This window comes from Meriones unguiculatus, chromosome 5 (genome assembly GCF_030254825.1).
Source record: "Meriones unguiculatus strain TT.TT164.6M chromosome 5, Bangor_MerUng_6.1, whole genome shotgun sequence".
Classification (NCBI taxonomy): domain Eukaryota; kingdom Metazoa; phylum Chordata; class Mammalia; order Rodentia; family Muridae; genus Meriones; species Meriones unguiculatus.
The window spans coordinates 17,937,844-17,940,165 of record NC_083353.1 but is presented as its reverse complement, the minus strand read 5'-3'; the positions used below and the strand labels follow the sequence as shown (position 1 = coordinate 17,940,165).

Sequence of the window (2,322 nt, the reverse complement as noted above, 5' to 3'; positions counted from 1 at the left end):
GAGTGAATTCTGGGCTGTTCTTTGTTTCTTAGTCCCTTGTTTTTCCAAGAAACTAGAGCCAAAATGTATGAGACCCTCCTCTCTGCCTTCAGTATAAGAGTGGCTTTGGAGATGGAGAATATTGAACACATGTAGCCTCAATTCTCTTTTTACCTCTCATCTTATCTTCCATCAACCTTTACTTTCTTTTATTGCATGCTTTATTGCTCTGTTTCTTTTATTGTTGTTGTTTTGATGTTTTTTTTTAACATAGCCTATCATTTGCTTAAGACTGTCAATCTGAGATAGCTCTACTAATATTTCTACAGAAGTCAATTGATTTAAATATATCTTGGATTTTAACCCAGGTCTGCTCTTAAAACACATAGTACTTTTCTACTTGAGAGCTGCAAGGCAATCTTTTTCTGTGATTGCCTATGCTTCCTCTAACAGTATTTTTGCCTGTTGATTGACACCAGCTATACTCACAGACACTACACAGGCATTTGCTTATGTATTTGCTTACTGCTTTGCATGGCACCGTCACAGCCAAGCCCAGCTGCTGAGAATTTATAAACCAGGCCTTTGCAGTGAGAACTGAACTTCATCAGACAGGAGGGGGAGCAAGATGAAGTCACAGACCCAGGTCCTCATACCCCTGCTGCTTTGGGTGTCTGGTATGAAACTCAAATTATTATAATCTTTGCAAAGTCACTTCTTTGCAGAAAAGAAATTTGAGTGTTTTAGGCTCAATATTTCTTACATAATAATGCTCTGATAAGATAGTAGTACAAAGCAATTAAATGATAAATTTCAATTGTTTTTCTACTCTGTGTTTGTGTACATATGCATTTTCATTGCATATTCCTGATTGCAGGTACGTGTGCAGACATCATGATGACCCAGTCTCCATCCTCCCTGGCTGTGTCAGCAGGAGATAAGGTCACCATCAGCTGCAAATCCAGTCAGAGCCTTACTTTAGGCAGATTAAACTACTTGGCTTGGTACCAGCAGAAACCAGGGCATTCCCCTAAACTGCTGATCTACCTGGCATCCAGTAGGCAAACTGGGGTTCCTGATCGCTTCACAGGCAGTGGATCTGGGACAGATTTCACTCTCAGCATCAGCAGTGTACAGGCTGAAGACCTGGCATTTTATTACTGTCAGCAGTATCACAGTACTCCTCCCACAGTACTTTAGCCTCCAACAAAAATCTGCTTGAGAATCTCACCAGCTGCCTGCACCACATACATCCCTGGACTTACCCACTTCCCCTTTCTGCATGATAGCAGGTGTGCCTGAGAGGGTGATGAATAGTTTACATAGCCAGTGCAAAATTATGGGTTCAATTTCTCTTCTGTCTTTTGGTATCAAAATCCTTTATATGAAAATGCAAAAAGAACTCAGTATTATCATTCTTTTACTTCTGTATAACTTCTGAGACATAAAGGATGTCATTAAATTACTGTAAGGAATCTGGAACCTGATGTAGATGTTTTCAAATGTCAAACTGCTGTTAGAAAACAAGAAGAATAGCAAAGATGATCAGGATATCTAGCCTATAGAATTCCAGGAAGAGCAAGCTAAAGCAAAGTGGGCAAGAGTTGACAAAGAACAAGAAGAGAGAGAGAGAGAAAGAGAAGTCCTTATACAAGTCTTTTTGGAAATTGTGGGAAAGCACCAAAAGAAAAATGATTCTGTTCAAGCAGAGCCCCAGGAGCAGAGAGGGAGGAAACTTCTGCCAAAAGACTGAGGAGAACATTTTTGCATTCAAATAGAGCAAACGTAAACTCCTGCCCTAGAACCCTAGATGACAAACTGTACCAGCCACATGTCTTTACTGAGTCCCGTATTTCAGCGGTTCTATCAGAAAAATTCAGACTGAGATCAGATTGAGAAATAAGCTAGAGGGAATGATTTTAGAGAAAAATAAGCTAAAGATATATTCTGAAGCATGAATATACCAATTGAAAACTCCACACAAACATCAAGGATGACACATTAAAAACAGAGCATCTCATCTGAAGGAAATAAAGGAATTCTTTGTTGAAAGCTTAGCAAAGAATTTCTTTTCTATGATGGATGAACTGAATTGTAAAATCATAACTAATGAAGTACTTATAAAACCTCCCATTGAGGCTGCTATATTTTTTTAGGGGAGGGGCAGATGAGTTCCTGTATGGTTTGTCACAGAATCATTCTATGTCCTTTTCTCAACTATAAGTCATCTGGACACTGATCATGGACTTCCATGTGGTTTCGGGTGACAGTATGGACTATGAACATCCAAATGAAATCTTGGGTCATACATGCAATAGGCCTCAGCATGGTCTCCTGTATAGA

General features: G+C 39.4%; 1 gene segment (V, D, J or C); it reads left to right on the top strand.

Moving 5' to 3' along the window:
- Positions 1 to 595: 595 nt before the first annotated feature.
- LOC132654193 (immunoglobulin kappa variable 4-1-like) lies at positions 596 to 1,208 on the top strand. The segment is given in 2 exon segments: positions 596 to 656; positions 857 to 1,208. Coding segments are annotated over 2 exon segments (372 nt in total).
- The last annotated feature ends 1,114 nt before the right edge of the window (positions 1,209 to 2,322 follow it).